This window comes from Debaryomyces fabryi (assembly GCF_001447935.2).
Source record: "Debaryomyces fabryi strain CBS 789 chromosome Unknown contig00048, whole genome shotgun sequence".
Classification (NCBI taxonomy): Eukaryota; Fungi; Ascomycota; class Pichiomycetes; order Serinales; family Debaryomycetaceae; genus Debaryomyces; species Debaryomyces fabryi.
The window spans coordinates 1-15,819 of record NW_015385474.1 but is presented as its reverse complement, the minus strand read 5'-3'; the positions used below and the strand labels follow the sequence as shown (position 1 = coordinate 15,819).

General features: G+C 35.6%; 8 protein-coding genes across 8 annotated transcripts; 3 read left to right on the top strand and 5 right to left on the bottom strand.

Moving 5' to 3' along the window:
* Nucleotides 1-78: 78 nt before the first annotated feature.
* On the top strand, nt 79-771 carry AC631_02615 (MIND complex subunit; the record flags this gene model as incomplete). The annotated part of the gene is made up of 1 exon (XM_015611445.1): nt 79-771. One exon carries the CDS (start codon nt 79-81, stop codon nt 769-771), a length of 693 nt encoding a protein of 230 aa, XP_015467708.1.
* A 372-nt stretch (nt 772-1,143) lies between these two features.
* IQG1 (Iqg1p) lies at nt 1,144-5,988 on the top strand (the record flags this gene model as incomplete). Its single annotated transcript, XM_015611444.1, has 1 exon — nt 1,144-5,988. The coding sequence occupies one exon, from the start codon at nt 1,144-1,146 to the stop codon at nt 5,986-5,988; it is 4,845 nt and encodes a 1,614-aa protein (XP_015467707.1).
* Nucleotides 5,989-6,060: 72 nt separating this feature from the next.
* On the bottom strand, nt 6,061-8,058 carry CRN1 (Crn1p; the record flags this gene model as incomplete). The annotated part of the gene is made up of 1 exon (XM_015611443.1): nt 6,061-8,058. The coding sequence occupies one exon, from the start codon at nt 8,056-8,058 to the stop codon at nt 6,061-6,063; it is 1,998 nt and encodes a 665-aa protein (XP_015467706.1).
* A 250-nt stretch (nt 8,059-8,308) lies between these two features.
* On the bottom strand, nt 8,309-9,490 carry AC631_02612 (uncharacterized protein; the record flags this gene model as incomplete). Its single annotated transcript, XM_015611442.1, has 1 exon — nt 8,309-9,490. One exon carries the CDS (start codon nt 9,488-9,490, stop codon nt 8,309-8,311), a length of 1,182 nt encoding a protein of 393 aa, XP_015467705.1.
* A 123-nt stretch (nt 9,491-9,613) lies between these two features.
* On the bottom strand, nt 9,614-10,489 carry AC631_02611 (uncharacterized protein; the record flags this gene model as incomplete). Its single annotated transcript, XM_015611441.1, has 1 exon — nt 9,614-10,489. The coding sequence occupies one exon, from the start codon at nt 10,487-10,489 to the stop codon at nt 9,614-9,616; it is 876 nt and encodes a 291-aa protein (XP_015467704.1).
* An 11-nt stretch (nt 10,490-10,500) lies between these two features.
* On the bottom strand, nt 10,501-11,613 carry AC631_02610 (uncharacterized protein; the record flags this gene model as incomplete). Its single annotated transcript, XM_015611440.1, has 1 exon — nt 10,501-11,613. The coding sequence occupies one exon, from the start codon at nt 11,611-11,613 to the stop codon at nt 10,501-10,503; it is 1,113 nt and encodes a 370-aa protein (XP_015467703.1).
* Nucleotides 11,614-11,796: 183 nt separating this feature from the next.
* On the bottom strand, nt 11,797-12,789 carry AC631_02609 (uncharacterized protein; the record flags this gene model as incomplete). The annotated part of the gene is made up of 1 exon (XM_015611439.1): nt 11,797-12,789. One exon carries the CDS (start codon nt 12,787-12,789, stop codon nt 11,797-11,799), a length of 993 nt encoding a protein of 330 aa, XP_015467702.1.
* A 1,603-nt stretch (nt 12,790-14,392) lies between these two features.
* Nucleotides 14,393-15,703, top strand: NRM1 (Nrm1p; the record flags this gene model as incomplete). Its single annotated transcript, XM_015611438.1, has 1 exon — nt 14,393-15,703. The coding sequence occupies one exon, from the start codon at nt 14,393-14,395 to the stop codon at nt 15,701-15,703; it is 1,311 nt and encodes a 436-aa protein (XP_015467701.1).
* Nucleotides 15,704-15,819: the final 116 nt, after the last annotated feature.

Genomic DNA, 15,819 nt, shown 5'->3' with positions numbered 1-15,819 from the left:
ACAACCAAAAACAATAACATTTGTTGATACTTTCTAACGCTGCATTATTTAGTTAATAGATGGTTTCTATATGGCAGAATGAGTGGAAACAATGATTATGAGAAGTTACAGCTATCTAAACAAGATTTGAGGTATTTATATGGCCAAATATTCAACAATGCAACCTCCAAACTTGACCTTCATTTACCCACATCGAATAATGACCCTCTAAAGACAAAAGTTGCAAATTTGTTAGACGAATTTATATTAGATGCATTTGAGATGGCGAAACAGTCTATAATGATAGATGGGTATGATATGTCGGGAAGAAAGAACCCCAAGCCTATATCAGAATTATTATCTTTAAAGTCAAAAGAGAAAATAGAGCCATTTGATTTCGAACTAAATACACAATTGCGGGACGTTTTGGAGCATGTTGAGCAAGAAACAATACAAGTGAGTAAGCTCAGAAGAGAGTTGCCTTCTAAAGCGAGGGAAATGTACGATAACTTGATTTCCAACACAGATAATGATGTTTCTGCGATATTAGCAGAATTGGACTCTGAATTGCAACAAGAACTACAAGACGATGCTGACGAACCAGAAATAGATGAATCGCTGTTGATACCGAGAATTGATTCAATTGTTGATGATTATCAACAAGCATTTCTAATACTAAACAATCTCAAGAGAAGGATGCCGGAACAAAAATCCGAGTTAGATAAATTGGACGAAACCATACAACTCTTGGAAACGGCCTACAGGCGGCAGCAAAGTGAATCTGGTTTATGAGCTGTAAATATTCGTCCTACTCATATCATAGTAAATTTATGAATTCATGCATTGTACATTAATATATAATATCGAAACGGCTTTAAATAATGAGCCGTATAATACACAAAATAACATCATATAAACATCCTAGAAGATATCTTGTAGTGATATTCCATTCTTTGTTTTTCAAGTATATTGTTCAAAATTTCGAGATGTTTATTTTGACTGAAAGGAATTATTTACTTTTCGACCCAATGCGGTTATATGAATAAATGCATTAATTGTGTTTAAATCTTGATCTTGATGGAATACACAAGTCAATGTTCTTTCTGAATATATTCAGTAGCATATCCAAGTAGCATTCTAAATTATTATTCCTAATTAGAAGATATGACATCGCCTATAAAGAATAATGTTGCTTTACGATACTTGGAGTCAATCAATGATTCAGGTGTTGAGACTCCAAATAGATTACCATTACAGCCGACATTGAAGTACAATTTGACACCCTCAAGAACAAAGAAGGATCAAACAGATGAGCAGGACTTAGACAAGTTAGCAAAGCAATTGAATATTAATCCAACAACTAGTCCATCGAAGACAGCTTTGCTTAGAAGCAAATTTGAATCACCTTCAGTCACTGTTTCTTCATTCAAGAGTCCCCTGAGTAAATCCAACACTTCGGCAGCGAGTAGCCGTAGTGGAACTCCCTTAAGAAGAACTCCTTTGGATGGAAACGAAAGTAAGAAACCTTCTACATTTAAGAAAGATGTGATTGACCTGAGTTCAACTAAAGGTTACTTGGAAACACCACTGTCATTTAAAGATAACAACAAGTTATCTCCTTTGAAACAGCAAATGAATACCCCTTCTCCAAGTCATACCCCATTTTTATCATCTCCCAGCAATAATACCTCTAAGTATTCTCCTGGATATGAATACTTGTGTCGCATAATGGCTTTAAAGAATTGGCTTGAGAGAGTATTACAAGAATCAATAACTCAAGAACCAACAGAATTAATTTCTTATATTAGAAATGGTATTCATTTAGCAAAATTAACCAATGTTATTTTGAATTCTAAGAAGACTGTGTTCATTAACGACTCTAAATTACAATTTAGACATACTGAAAATATAAACAGATTTTTTCAATTGTTAGATCACCTAAATGTTCCTGACCTATTCAGATTTGAGTTGACAGATTTGTATGATGCTAAGAATGTTCCAAAGGTCTGGTTCTGTTTGCATGCAATGAGTTATATGCTCAACAAGATTGAACCTTCATATCCACGGGTTGAAAATTTAGTTAATCGAGTGGATTTTTCAGGCGAAGAAATTAGAACTGCAAATAGAGCTTTAGTTGGTGCCGGTTTACCCAACTTTTCAAGTGCTGATACAAGCGATTCATCGCCTTTAAAAGCAGGTGAGAGCAGCTACATGAACCGTGCCTTAGCATCCTCAAATAAACCTCTACCATTAAAAGGCTTCAATTCTGGCGATAAAATTGATAAGGAAAACCCGTTCATGGAAAGGTCTACCAAACTATTGCCAAAAGATGAGCATGTAACGAGACCCGAAGACTCGATCTATTCACCGCTCAAGAAAAATGTTGAGCAATACAATTATTCTAGACAGTCAAAATTAAATTCTTATTCTTCATCCATATCTAAAGACATTGACTACAAAAGTAGCAAATATTATACCCCTGAGGTAAACGAGCATATCCAAAATGTTATAAAACTTCAAGCATTAGCTCGAGGTGCCAACTTTCGTTATAGGATGTTTGTTGATCGTATAATGATAAAATCATTTGGCGATGAATTAACTTACTTTGTTTCCATTATGAGAGGTAATATGTCTCGTAACAAGACCGTTCATAAGCACCGAGATGAATTATTAATCTACAAACACGAGCTTGTGGAATTACAGTCAATCATAAGATCCAGACTTTCAAAATCTTTAAATAACTTTAATTTTAGTGGTTGTGAAAATTCATCTATAGGCTTTCAATCTACAATCCGTGGTTATTTGGAAAGAAAACGAGTCAACACCGTGAAGAATGCATTATTGAAAAGTAAGAACTCAATTATTGACTTACAATCGGTTATGAAAGCAAAATTAATTCGGCCAAAGGCTATTGTTCTCATGAAACATAAAGACTCAATTGAGCCATCCATTCTAGAATTCCAAGCAATTTGCCGTGGTTGCTTGTTTCATAGATATGCGAACAACAATATCATTAAGAATTTAACCAATGGTGGCGGTATTGTTCAACTTCAATCCATAATTAGAGGTCAAGTCATTAGGGATGATATAATGAGAAAACGAGAGATTATATCCAGGTCCTTGTCTGACTTATGTGATCTCCAAAGTATCGCAAGGGGTGGTATTTCTAGAACAAGGTTATGTAACAATGTGTTGGTTACTTTGATTTATGAGGATACGGTTTTGAATAATTTGTATGCAAAAGCAAGAGGGAATAACGTCAGGAAGGAAATAAGATGGAAGAAGGACACTTTGAAACAAAATGAAAACAAAGCAATCTTACCAATACAAACTATATTTAGAGGTATCTTATGCAGATTTCAACGTGAGATAAAATTGGATGATTTGTACAATGACATCGACAATATAATTAACTTACAATCGGTGATAAGGGGAAAAATCATTAGAAATGAAATTGCTTCCATTGAACAGTACTATAATGTAAATTCTGATAAGGTGATAAAAGCTCAAGCCATAATTAAAAGTAATTTCACACAGAGGGCTTATAAATCTCTTATCAATATGAAAAACCCACCTTTGACAGTTATACAAAGATTCGCATATTTGTTGACAGACAATGATATGGATTATCAAGAGGAGATGGAGTTGTCAGAATTAAAAGATAAGATAATCAGCAAATCCAAAACCAATGAAGATTTAGAACTTCAAATTGAAAATTCTGACATAAAGTTGAGCTTATTGGATAAAAATAAAATTACTGTTGAAGAATTCATAAAACATAAGAATAAATACAAGACATATAAACCAGCCACCAACAATGCAGTCAATCTCCAAAATTTAGCAAAGCTCAATAAATCTTCTAGGGAAAGAATTGATTTATATCAAACAATGTTTTATTTCCTTCAAACAAAGCCAGTATATTTTATCAGGTTGTATAACAGCATTCCAATTGCATCTAAAGATTCCAAATTTAACAAAGATCTTCAATGCTATATTACCCTGATGTTCCCCATAAAAGATTCGTCTATCAATCATCATTCGAGAGAAGAGTTTTTCTTGGTTAAATTCATTTCTAGTATGATGAAGAATGATATGGAGTATAACTGCAGAACTATAAGTGATATTACGAAGTGTCAGGAGTGCTTTTGGATAGATTATTTGTTACAGTTTAACAACCATACATACCAAAGACTTCATTTAAAAAGTTTAATGGGAAAATCTGTCTCTAATATTATAGATAATGATGATCTTGACTTTGAATCCGACCCTTCTGAGATATATAATGATGTTGTTAAAAGAGAAATTAAAATAAATGGTTCTTCTGATATGCCTGAACATGTCACTTCACAAGTTGCTATCAAAAACCCTGATGTATCGGCTAAGTTTGTAAAAAACTTGATGCATTTAAGAGAATTTTCAACTGAGGTATTCAATTTATTGGAAAAATCTATTGAAAGAATTCCAATCCATATGAGGCTACTTTCAAATAATGCATACCGCTTATCTCAGCTCTACTTTCCAGAAAAATCAGAGCAACAACATTTAGCAGTAGCGGGAGTTATATTCATAAAGCATTATATATCTGCTATATTACAATACCCTGAAAATTTTGGTTACCTAGCTAAAAGTCCATTTAATGCATCATTATATAACGCTAAAGCCAAGGACAACCTCAGGCATTTGAGCAGAGTATTGCTCCAAATGTTTTCTATGAAGCCATTTAGTGATAATTACTTGAAACCACTAAATGATTACGTCCTTTCAATGAATGACATGATTAGAAAAATGGTGTCTAGATTGATAGATGTTAAAAGTATAGAGGATGAATATGAATTAAATGACTATGATGATATTGTAACTCATGAAAGACCTAAATTGAGTATGAAGGTGAGTGATATGATTATGCTTGAAAAAATAGTGAGTCAAAATGTTGATGTGATGGCACCAAGTTCCGATGACCAATTATGTGATATAACGTCTAAGTTAGAAGATGTTATAAATTCTGCCGATGATTTTGTGACTTTAACAGAATTAGGTACAGTAACTTTGAATTTGAACCCAACTACAAAGGAAGATTCGTTAGCAGATTCAAAGGTATCTTCATTAATTTCACAAGCAAAAAGATGTATATTATACATTATTAGAATTCAAGAAGGAAGTGGTTTGTTAGAGTTGCTTATTTCTGGTATCAAACCTCAACATGAAGCTAAATTTAAAGAAATTGTCAACTTTGAAAGAAAGGAGATGGAAGAGTCTAGTACCAATATCAAAAAGAGACCATATTATAAGACATCATTGGGTAACTTATCTTTGTTAACATATCATGAATTAAAGAAAATGGCATTAGAAATCATCTTGAAATTAGAATCTATGGGAATCCTAACAAGAAAAAATGCTTTCCAAGATATTCTTAATCAAATTGCAATAGATATCAAAACAAAGCACTCTCAAAGGGTTAATCGTAAAGCACAAATTGACATTGCTAATAAAACACAAAAGAAGTTATTAGATAAAGAAAAATTTTTAACAAAGCAATTATCAGATTATAACCAGCATATTGACAATGTTTTATCAGAGTTGCAACTGAAGTCAAAAGATAAAAAGTTATTTAATATAATTCCAGTTTTTAGTAAGCAATACTTTTACCACAGAGAATTAAAGAAATCAAACAGACTTCCGAAATTTGGTTCTTACAAGTATTCTGCTAAGAAATTAATAGATCAAGAAATTTTGATCGATTTTGGGGGTCTTATGAGCCAACGTTACTCATCATCATCAAAATTAGATTTCATGTTCAGCTGCCATGAAGTAGGAAAATTTACAATCGAAGCTGCTACAGGGTCTGTGAATATTCCAGGTGCTTATAATTCGATTACGATTGATCAATTATTGAATCTTCAGTATGAAAATAAAGAGAAATTCGAATTATTTGATGGCATGGTAATATTGGATACTCATAACTTAACTGGTTTCATTTTCAGAAAGTTCTATGATCTTAAAAAAGACTAATTTGTGATATAATTTCAAATATTGTTATTTTAGCTCTAATACATAACAAAAAAATAAATATATAAAATTGAACTATTTCTTGAGTAATTCGTTAATTTTTCCTTCTAAAGACGATAATTTTGCGTCTTTTTCTAAACCTGCTTCGGTTAATTTAACGACCTGAGCTTCTAACTTTTCCACTAATGTAGCAAGTTTTTCAACTGTACCTTTCAAGGTAGGGCCACCTCCTGACGTAGTCTTCGAGGCGCTTGTTGCGGAAGTAGACGAACTATTGCTTTCTTTCTTAGCTTCTTCTTTCTTTGCTTCTTCTTTCTTAGCTTCTTCTTTCTTAGCTTCTTCTTTCTTTGCTTCTTCTTTCTTTGCTTCTTCTTTCCTTGCTTCTTCTTTCCTTGCTTCTTCTTTCCTTGCTTCTTCTTTCTTTGCTTGTTCTTTCTTTGCTTCTTCTCTCTTAGTTTCTGCTTGCTTATCATTCGCAGATTTATTCAGAGACAACTCTGGCTTTTTTACTTCTTCCCATTCATCATCTTTCTCTTCTGCCTTTTGATTTCCCTCATCGTCAGATTCATCATTAACTTTATTGATCAAAGCATTAACATCATCTGATGATTTCAATAATTCATCCACATTTTTCGGGGTTTGAGATGATTCCGGCGTAAATTCTTTATTTTTAGGTTTTTCAACCGACTTTACTTCCTTAGGAGATTCCTTCTTCTCTTTCAAGTCTTTTTCCTTTGCTTGCTTCTCTTCCTTCTTGGCTAAGGCTGCTTCTTCTTTGATAGAAGAAACGCTAATAGAAGCATCTGATTCCCTGATAGATGGTTTAGTACCTTCGTATAATGATTCCATACTCATTAATAAAGGCCCATTACATTCCTTACCGTCGAGAAATTCTTGTGCTGTTAAAGCAGGGTCTTGAGAAGGACAGTCAGGGTAAATATCCAGCTGAAATAATTCTGATCTTCTAGGAACAATAAATGATATTGGTTCAATAGAGTTGTCATTAACAGTCTTAAAAGATTTTAAAACCTCGTTCTCCTTCACATTTACCGAAAATTTTGGTGAAACGGCAAAACCTCTTTGAGGATCAGTGGATGAGAATTGTGATAATTCATGTAAAATATCATTTTCATACTCAAAGTAACGAATATTACCATCACCTTTACCAGCTAAATACAAAATGTTATTTGATTCATCAAAAACAGGAATCAATACACCTGAAGACGAATCAATAACAAGGAAACCGTCGATCGCGCCTGCTTCAATGTTATTCACATCCCAGATACCAACTTGACGATCCGATAATCTAGAGAAACCCGTGGTGAGGATTCTATCAGTATTACCTAACCAAACAACTCTTGAAGGCTTAGCACCCGTATGACCTGGACCCTCTGATAAAACCTTACCTGATCTAATATCCCAGATTCTTATTTTCTTGTCTCTTGAAGTTGTGGCTAATAAAGAACCATTATAGTTAAATGCTAACGAAGTAACTAAGTCTTTATGTTGTAAAGTAATTTCATCCTTACCAGTATCCAAATTCCAAATTTTGACGGTATAATCCATAGAGCAAGATGCTAGAATATTTTCAGCACATGGATGGAACTCGACGTGTCCCACCTTTCTAGTGTGGCCGGAAAGTACTTTAACTGGCTCAGTGATATCCTTAATATTATCAGATTCATCTAAGTACTTGTGAAATGAATAATCCTCTGGAATCTCCCACAAGCAAATCTTACCATCATCTGAACAACTGACAATTTGTTGTTGGTTGAATGGATTAAATTGAGTATCCAATACTGGTCCTTTGTGGCCTCTAAATAAAGGAACGGTATCTGGAGCCTTTCCAACTTCGCTCAAAGGAATTACAGCAAACGCACCACCTCCTGAAGAGTCCCAGTTGACGGATAAATATTTCCCATTGGAATCAATAATATTGGAATCCCATGCATTCTTTGTGATCTTCAAGTTTTCGTAACATAATTCTTTCTTGGTTGCCTGTCCAAATACGTGACGATATTTAGATGCCCTAACAAACTTTCCACTATATTGAAATATTAGTAAACATTCCATAATTATCCCAATACTTATACATACCTCATTGTATTTCAATTCTTCTTGTAATGAGTATTTTTAATTGTATTTTAATATCTCGTCGATTAATGAAGCTAATTCGTATAATTATTGATTAATGTTCTATTGCTTCAATCTACTATCTCTACTCTATTGATTGTCGATGAAATTTGAAAAAGATGAAATCGCGTTCCGACTCCGCAAAAAAATCCTATTGTATAGTAATCTATCGATACATAAGCTATTTGAACTAATGATTTTCAAAGTAATTGGTGCCATCAGGTTGGAACGAAGAGTTTTTAGTCTGATTTGTATCATCATCTTCACTTTCATTCGAATCAATAAAGTTAATATCTTCTTGGTAGCCTTGTGCAGTTGAAGGTATTAAATTATCCTGTTTACATAGATTCTCGAAGGTATCCTTCTTCTGTTTGTCCATTATTTGGTTTCTTTGTTGTAAGTCTATTAGAGTAAAATTTCCTAACGTTTCTTCTAGTGTCTTTTTTTGTTCAGAAAACCAAAGATCACGTCTCTTTTCAAACGAATAGCTCTGCCATACCGAGTACGAATCCTTTACTTCTTCTAACAATGTATTGCTATGATTTGCAGATACTGCAATTAGATTTTCAAACATTTCCTCTCCTGGTGGAGAGCCAAAGGGCCAGCTTTTCACTGGAATATACAAGCACACTAACTTAGCAAAGGTGGATAGTCCCAGTTTTGGAGAGCCGCTACCCAATTGATTCAAGTACCATTCATTGGTTAATAATTTGGCCTTGATCTCCCTGTCTCTTAGTTTTCTCCTGATTTTGTTCTTTTCCTTAACATTTTCCCGTTTGTTGTATATTCTAGACGCAACTTTCTTCTTTGACTTGCGAGCTTCTAGCCGTTCGTTATCCAAGAAGCCATTTCTACGAACAACCTTGCTCCTTATCTTCGCAATTTCCTCTATTGGGTGGAGGTCATCGCCTTTTTTCAAATCAAGGTGTCTTCCATATGACCCTTGATGAGAAAAATGCTTTTTACAAAATTTGCAGTACCTTTTAGGATCCTTGAACTGTCCTGTTAGACGATCGTCATTAATGGTAATACCTTTGAGAGTAGGATCATCTTTATTTAAGCTGCTCGTGTTAGGCAAATGACCATCACGTTGAGCTCTTGCTACTGCCTGTATTGCTTGATAGTCCTCCTCTTTGTTTGGAAAATTATGTCGTATTTGTTGATGTAACACTTCATTTGCAGGAATACTTATATCATTATTATTTCTGTTGTATGGATTTTCTTCTACATGAGCGGCATGGCTATCGAGAGATGATAGATCTACTGATAAATTCATAACATCATTTTGGGCACTTTCCTCATCAATATTAAAGAACTGGACTTCATTTTCATTATTTGTATATTCGTCGTTACTTCTACCATTATCATTCATTATAATTGATCATCTGTATCTTTTATATCAATTGATTCCAATCTTAATTCATAAATTATATATTCAGATTTTGTGTCACGGTCTAAATCTATCTTTCATTTATCTATTATGAGCTATATATGACTAAATATCCATCTCAGCAACAATTTCACGTAATCTGCTAACATATCTGTTTTCAATCATATCGCCTTTACCAGCTGCAACTTTTAAAATTAATTCATTAAGCTCTGCAGAACCTAAAATATCGACATGATCAGCAGTTTTAGCCCCACCTCTTATATCAAATCTATCAGGTTCATGTTTAATTTCAACAACGGTTACAGACATATTTCCTGGATTATACCTTGACTTGCTTCCTTTTTGCCATTCGTGGCACATTGTGTGAGTTAACAAAGACACGGTACCATCTCCATCACCTAATAAAACTGGATTTTCGACTTCAGAATTAATAGTATGGTCTAATTTAACAGATGGGTCAGCATCGTGGTAGTAATATGCTCTTTCAGTTGGCTTTCCAATACCGTAGAAACAGAACATTTTCATATCAGGAGCATTTGGCAAGGCTGCTTCTAATGGATTAGACCATTTCAGATGATCATGGTTATTACGTTTTAACTCTTTCTTGGTCTTTGCAATTCCAAAAGAATACTGCTCTCTTACTCTTTTGCTGAACCATTCTGGTGATTTTTCGAGTACATAATCAATACTTTCATCCATGGTAAAGTTCCTTTTCGAAGTCCCATCAAGTCTGATAAAGGTTCCAAATGTCTCTCCCTTGGGTCCTGCGGGAAGTGTCTCATTAGAGCTTAATGGTGTCAATAAAGTGTTCGAAGGATCATCTGGAGCATAGGTAGCATTACCCCAGATAACTTCCCCCCCTTTTGGTAACATACTTGGGACACCTCCAAATGTTCTTAACATATCGACTCTTTCCTTACGACTGAAAAATTTTTCTAATCCATATACAGCTAATGCATTCAATTGCACTGTATCTCTCATTTCACCAGAAATCAATGCTGGGATAGTTTTGGGGGCGCCAAGGTACTACCCGAAATATCAATCACAGCAGCGACATTATCATTACACCAACTTGGGCCTCCATTACCATAATTTTCACCAGATGCTTCAGCCCATTTTAAAAAGTAATAGATAACTTGAGATCCCATTGAATGACCAACCAAGACAGACTTTTCGCCACTTACAGTTTTAGTTAATTCAATTTGAGCTTTTAATTTAGAGAAGTAAGCATCTCTTTTTTCCAAATCTAAATAAGCCAATCTCCAATCATATGAGGCACTGATCATATTATTTGGGTTATACCCTATAACAGCAAGATTTTGTAATACCTTGTTCCAAATCCAATATCCTGCTACAAAGAAGTCTGCAGCCTCAAAACCTTGGGCCGCTCTCAACTTAATATTAGGAGGATCTAAGCCAGTTTCAGGATCAAGCATTATATATTTTAACCAACATGTCTTGTCTAAGATCATGGTTCTCAACATATAAAACGATCCCCATAATCTTTTACGGAAATGGTTCACAGAAGGGCAATCTTCTGGCTGTTCCAATCCCCAAGATTCTATTCCAGTAGAAATAACCCCAGGAACCATAATAACGCTATGTTTACTTGTCAAATTATGATTAGCAGACATTCTTCTGCCGACTGAAAACGATTCGGCCGAACCATACAACGGATCCTCGTTTCCAGAACCATCAATATCACTTAATATAGACTGTAATCCTGAAGGCAATGCCTCTTTCCAATCATCTAGCAACCCACTAACCGAATCGAAACTTACCAACTTATCAAGTTCTGCCTTCATACTTGGATTCGATGCTGCTCCAAAAAACCCCGCGACGATTAAACCAATAACTGTTCCCATAATAAAAATCACTCTCCTAGACTCGAACATTTTCTTCTTAATCTTATCTTTTTTTTCCTTTTTAGGTTCTTCGTGAGAGTGATTGTGCTTGTGAGTTAAAGACTTCCTTCTTTTAACATGCGATTCAGTCAAAATAGGTTCACCTGAATCTAAGGCGCTCGTTCTAGCTGTTGTTTCTTCCGCCACCCCTGAGTCGTCTCCATTAGAGCCCTTATCTCTTCTCTTAATTGGCTTGGTCATATTACCTTTGAAGTGTGGTCTATAAATCCAAGTAAACACAGGCAATGATGTAAATTTCAGAAGATAAATGTTTCTGATGTCTCACGTGCAAGACGCCTCTTCCATGTGAATGATATAGAGACGTTTACATAGTATTAATACATTCTAAATAGTGATAAATATATTATTAGTGGTATTATATAGTCATAATGCATCCATAGTGTAATCATACTCGATGCCTGGAGTAACACTTGCAATGAACTTCAAGAAAATTATCAAATATTGATCAACTCTTATACCCGATGCTTCTTCTTCTTCTTCTTCTTCTTCTTCAGCATTGTCGCCAGAATCTCTATCGCGGGCCTTGTCTTTCGAGTCTAATGCTTCTGTCTGTTCTGCAGGTTCTTTAGAGTTTTCAGTTTTCTTTGATGCAGCCGCGTGAGCCATCAACACTTTCATAACAGACGAATGCTTACACGGATGAATAGACACCGACATAGTGTTATACGAAACTGGCAAAGTTTCTATTGTTGCAGTCTTGTCTCTATAATCGCTTGAAATGTCTTCGAACATCTGTTTGGGAAGCAACGGGATCCCATTCGAGTTGAACCCCACAAGATACATCTTTGGAACTCTGTAAGAAGTGGAGTATGTGATGTACATGTCGTACTTTCTTAAATTACTGTTTGCATTAGCTTCAACCAATTCTTCGAAATCATTCTCATCGTCGGAGCTCTGTTCCTCCGCATTCTCATCGATTAATTCATCAATATCATTAATTTCGTTGGCATCATTGCCATCATTATTGCCATCAAGGCCTTTGCTCTTATCTGTATTAGCTTCCAGTGTATCAGTCCTCAACTTTGATGTTTCATTATTGATTTTATGAGATTTAACCCATCCATCTTCTAACTCTTCTTCATCCTCATCCAAGTCGGTTTTTATCCCTAAATACGTAACAGCTCGCTGGTATGAAGATACATGCTTAGTTATAAGATACTGTTTGTCTGGAGGCAAAAAATCCTTCTTTAACTTATCTGGTGCTGAGCTCCATTGCCACGTCGGAAATTTGTACACCAAGAAGTCTCCAGCCTCCACAAACTCCTCGGGTGATATCTCGCCTGTGGTAGTGAAATCAGACGTGTGCTTTATGGGAGTTAAGTACTCTCTCAAAGAAGATAGTTTAGATCTTAACATATTTATTCAATAAAATAGTATTGTATTAAACGCTATCAGAACACTGCTTATCCTTATCAGAGCCACTTCTCCTTACTTAATATCGTTTATCAGAAGGTCGTGTAAAGGATCAAAATTACTGTGGCGGGTGGTTCCAAAATTCCAAATCCAATGTACTACATCTACACACAAGCTGATGAGGTCAGAAACCTCTTCCTGTTATACTATATGATAAAGACGGAAGGTTAGAAACATGTAGACCCATGTTCACATATTTATGTTAAGAGCTGGTGTAAGGCTTCAAGCCACATTCCAAAACGAAATAGTTTTCAAATTTCAATAATACACTTGAAGTGTCATTTTTTTTACCATGCCATATATGGGTCCCTTTTTGCCGTCAGTACTCCATGACTCTTAGGACAGTAATTAGATTTACTATAAATGTCACAAGCCAAGACATCAATACGAACATATCCTTGAAAATGCAAGGTTCCGTGATCATTCAAATTAGCTATTGGGGCTTACCGGTGAAGTGTAGGCAATGTCTTAAGGCAATGCAAACCTTAGCATTTAGCGTATATACGAATATTCGTTTATAACAGCTAGGAGTAGAAACAATTTTATTTTCCTGTACATAACCCGGCACCTCTACTCTACCCGATCCTGGAGTCACCCTCGTATGCGCTAAGCTCACTGGCCCTTGTTGAGTCAACCGTTTATCAACAACCCATCGAAAGTCTCATATTCCTGAATATCTGAATATCTTTCAAAACCTGCCCATATAACCAGGAGACTTAATATTCTCTTTAACCTAACTCCCTACCCCAGCCCCTTTCACATTCTACATTCTATCTTCCGTGCGTACTCGCATTCTAATCGCTCACACTCTCCACCATTCTCGTCGTATACAACAAGCCCCTATGTTATCACAGCTTTCCATTCCATTTCCTTACTGGTAGGTAGAACCCAATCTGTTGTAGTCACTCTGAGTCGGCTGCTCCACCCACCTGCGTGGATTCCTCATCGCGTTCTTACTATACATAAGTCGCGGTACCAAACATTGGAACCTCGTCCCGATTAGGCAATTTGCAAATAAATACTAACACCAAAATGTTTTCCGACGTACATATGAAGGTAATAACAAGAAATTAATAAATAAAACGACACGTCTCGTTTACGAGTCCTAAGACTATTTGCGAGAACGGTGCCAGGTTTGCGAGTATTAATAGTATATTTGGTGTTATTGTTTTTTACGTGTGCATAAAATTGTAAACATACCTGCAAATTGGTCGAAGGGCACAAACACAAAAGAAGACCAATTGACAATTACAGCCATTTTGCCAACAAACCCGTTCCCAAAACGTACAGCATCTGAGGTAAACAACCCAACCCGAACGCCATTAGCGATATTTTTTTGGCAGTATTTTGGTATTTGGAAAATACAGTTTAGTTTTAGTTAACGCGATCGAGTATTTGTATTTTGATCGAACTGAGCATTTGATACTTTACATCAACTTTAGGATTTTCAGGTATAATTGGGTATAATTTGTCTTTCGTCAGAACTTAACCTTCTTCAGCGACTCAACCTACTAGTGACGTTAGGATATACCATCACACTGCTACCATGTCGTCACTCACTGCGTCATCATCCCAAAGCTCCAACAGAATTGCATTAGCACCAATTAGAGACTCACGTCTAAACATCAATTCTCCATTGAGCCTGAAGAACAAGCGGTCGTACACTTCTTCATTAGTTGACGCTGTGGGACCTTCGACTCCTTCTGACTCGGTAAAGAGACAGAAGTTGATGTCAGCACAGTCACAAACATTACGTGCTACCAAAAGTGTCAGTTTCTCTGACTTCAGATTTGGATCAACACCACCAAAGTCTACCGGTTTATCATGCAAGCCTTTAGTTACTAACAGCACAAATGCCACTGCCGGTCTTGCTGCCACCAAGTTGAAACTCAAACTACAATTAGCATTTTATAAACTCCAACATAAAAAAAACAGCATTAATAACAATAATAAATCTAGTAACGAATACATAGATGCTACCAAAAGTCACACTCAAACTAATACGTCGTTCGACTCTTCCGATTTATTTATCAAATCCACTATTTCTCCTGTTGATAGAACTTCACATTTGCCTACTCCACCTAAGCTGGTGGGATATTCTTCTTCAGCAAACATGAACTTGCAAACCAAAACAAAAATTACTCAGAATCCTTCTAATCATGCAAAGAGATCCTCTTATAAATATCTGACAAAAAAGCCTTCTCTTTCGGCAATTGCATACGACAAGAATGTTAGCAACTTCAAAAACACTCAGAACTTGCGGTTGTTTTCTGTCAAAAGGGGTTCCCAGTATTACCACGAGGTATCAAAAGTACCTTTGGTTCCAAAAGATGTTACCAAATCAAACAAAACAGAAGCGGTTAGAGCTAATTCAGAAATCATACCACGTACTGCGGTCGCTTCCGATGGTTCGATGATCAGATTGCCAAAACCTCTTATGTGCAAGGTTGACATGGAGAGCTCTAACTTGAGATCCCTGTCTAACCCTGTGACTTTAAAATCAATGTCGTTGCCTCCAATTAATAAAATATTGAAAACTCCGATGAAAAATACTTCATCAACTAGAAATTTAGTCAATAACTACTTACAAAGCCAGAACCACCAGTCCCGCGCACTGACCCATTCTAAACAAGAAGATGTTAACCAAACTATCCTCAACACCGATGAAACTATCGACGAAGATGATGATGGGCCATTGAGAGAGTCTACATGTAATTCGATCAAAGTGTCCAAAAAAGATAATAATAATATCTTGAGCTCTTCTCCTATTAGAAATTCCCAAAATACGTTTGGAACCCCAAATTCGTTCAGTGTTGCGAAATCCTTATTACAATTAGGTTCTGGTTTCTACAATTAAGTATCATACACTTGTCATTTTGTATATTAACCCATCCGATAGAAGCAATTCGTACAAGTCGCTTTTTTTATTACCCCTAGAGTCATGAAAAACCACTAATAATCCTGGTTATATGT